The sequence below is a fragment of the Scylla paramamosain genome, chromosome 25 (assembly GCF_035594125.1).
Source record: "Scylla paramamosain isolate STU-SP2022 chromosome 25, ASM3559412v1, whole genome shotgun sequence".
NCBI lineage: Eukaryota > Metazoa > Arthropoda > Malacostraca > Decapoda > Portunidae > Scylla > Scylla paramamosain.
Window position 1 is genome coordinate 5,580,001 of NC_087175.1, and position 2,500 is coordinate 5,582,500.

The 2,500-nt window shown below is 38.0% G+C and overlaps 1 protein-coding gene across 1 annotated transcript in view; it reads left to right on the forward strand.

The window, feature by feature from the left end:
* Window positions 1-2,500, forward strand: part of LOC135113157 (uncharacterized) — a 180,575-nt gene that overhangs the window by 41,062 nt on the left and 137,013 nt on the right. The window contains 1 exon segment of the mRNA XM_064028244.1: window positions 2,190-2,399. Coding sequence (XP_063884314.1) covers window positions 2,190-2,399 — 210 coding nt within the window.

Genomic DNA, 2,500 nt, shown 5'->3' on the forward strand with positions numbered 1-2,500 from the left:
TCATTGGCCCAGATATCGTGAACCGCGTCTTTCTATTGGCCAACACTTACTGAGGTCTTTTTGCTGATTGGTGGACTGTTATTATTGTTATTATTATTATTATTATTATTATTATTATTATTATTATTATTATTATTATTATTATTATTATTATTATTAAACGTTTCTCTCTCTCTCTCTCTCTCTCTCTCTCTCTCTCTCTCTCTCTCTCTCTCTCTCTCTCTCTCTCTCTCTCTCTCTCTCTCTATTCTAAATTTACGTAAACTCCTATTTCGTCATTGATTTGTAACGTATTAGTCTTTTCACAGTGGTTTGGAAAGTCTTGTGAATGTCTTTTCACTCTTTTCTTCTACTCTAGATTCACACAAAGTCTTTTCTATTAGTTATTTATCTATTTTTTCTTTTTTTTTAGTCTTGTTATTGACTCATACTCTACGATACCTTTTGTTCCCATTGGTCATCTCAGACATCTTTTCTTTCATTGGCTCTTTCCGCCAGACTCCTTTTTTCCTATTGGTTCGCAGTTCCAGACCTTTCTTTTTTCTTTTTTTTTTCATTGGTTCATGGCCAAGCGCATACTTTTTTTTATTTGTGTATAGGCCGATGCGTTTTTTTTTTTTTCTTCCTGTTGGTTTGTTTTTTCTCATGCCTCTTTTTTTTTTTTTTTATTGGCCAGTTAGATAATGTAGCTTTTTTCTATTCGTCCATCGTCAGTATCTCTCTCTTCTTTTATTGGTCAGTAATCTACCAGTGAATTTTCCTATTGGTTTATCACCTCAAATGTTTTCTTTCTACTTTTTTTTTTTAATAGGTTGTTGTTCTGTTTTTTTTTTTTTTCTTCTTTCTTTTATAGGTTACTGTTTTTTTCTGCTATTTTTTTTTTTTTATCCGCCATTGGTTTCCAGTATTTGTTTGTTTTTTTAATTGATGTTTAAGCAGAAGTGTTATTTTCTATTGGTTCATTGCCTTACCTCTCTCTCTCTCTCTCTCTCTCTCTCTCTCTCTCTCTCTCTCTCTCTCTCTCTCTCTCTCTCTCTCTCTCTCTCTCTCTCTCTCTCTCTCTCTCTCCTGTGATACTAATTGACCTCTTCTCTTTGGTTTTATAGATTAACATGTTTCTTTACATGGGCCTTTGATTATTGCAGCACTGCCATGGCCTCGACACACAACACTTTCAACTTACTCCCATCCCTCTGCTGTCCATCTCACTAACGCTGCAGTCAACCAGTCCCTTCACTCATCCATTTCACTGGCAAACTCTGGAACTGGACATTATTCCTTTTATTTATGTATTTATTTAGTTGTTTATTTGTGTGTGTTTGTGTTCTTGGCCAGCCTGAAACACAAAATGGTCCTAAATCTTAAATGTTTCAGATCTAATTTGTCTTATACTTTTTTTTACTTCATTCTCTACTTTTTTTTTTTTTTCCGGAAACAGCAAAATAGCGAGCTCTTCTTTTTTCCCCCTTTCTTTATTAATCCCTTGGTCTGCAGACTAACATTGAAAAAAAAAAGAAAAAACTTCGCTGTTATTCATTTTTTGTACCCTTGACCGACATATCGCTTGGTTTAAAACATTAACTACTCTTTTTATCCCCTTCCCTTTTTTTTTCTTTGCCGTTGATCTAATCCCTAAAATAAAAAAAAGAAAACAAGATCATTTTCCCTTTTTTTTATTGATTTATTTTTTCTATTTATTTATTTTCATTTTATTTTGTTTATTTATTTATTTATTTTTTTTTTTTGACTCACTTTTCCAGCGTAACATTTCGTCCGTTCATCTTCTCTCTGTCATTTGTGGATTGAGTGCTGAGTGTCGTATCCCAGAGATCCTTTATTGATACTCACCCACTCAACACTTCCTCCACACATTTTATTGACGACGGCTCACTCTCTTATGTCCTCACTCGTCCTTACCTGTTACTGTGCGGGGAAGGGAGGAGGTGAAGTGTAGCAATAGGAATGTAGCGTAGGTGGACGTGACACCCAAAAGTTTTAAATATTAAGTAGTGTCTGCAGAAACACTTCATTAATACCAGCCCACTTACCACAGATACCACTCATTACTAGTCCACTTAACACCTCCCAGACACCCACCATTATTACCAATCAGTCCTCTTAACACTTCCCAGAGACCCTTTAGTGTTACAGGTCCACTTAACACCTTCCTTCTCTCTTTGGTGTATCAGGGTCTGTCTCGCGGGGCTGCTGGTGAGGGCGACGCCGAGCGGTTGGCGTCGTTGGAGGAGACCAACAGCACCCTGAGGCAGCAGCTGGAGGACCTGGAAATACTGACGCGCCAGCACAGCACCCTACAGAGGCACGTGCAGGAGAAGGACCTCGAGTGTGTCACCCTCAAGGAGAAACTTAAGCTCAAGAACGAATTGTGCCAAGATCTGGTGAGTGGACCTTGACTGAGAGGGGCTGGAAGAGTGACTGAGGGGCTGGAAGAGTGACTGAGGGGCTGGAAGAGTGACTGAGGGGCTGGAAGAGTGACTGA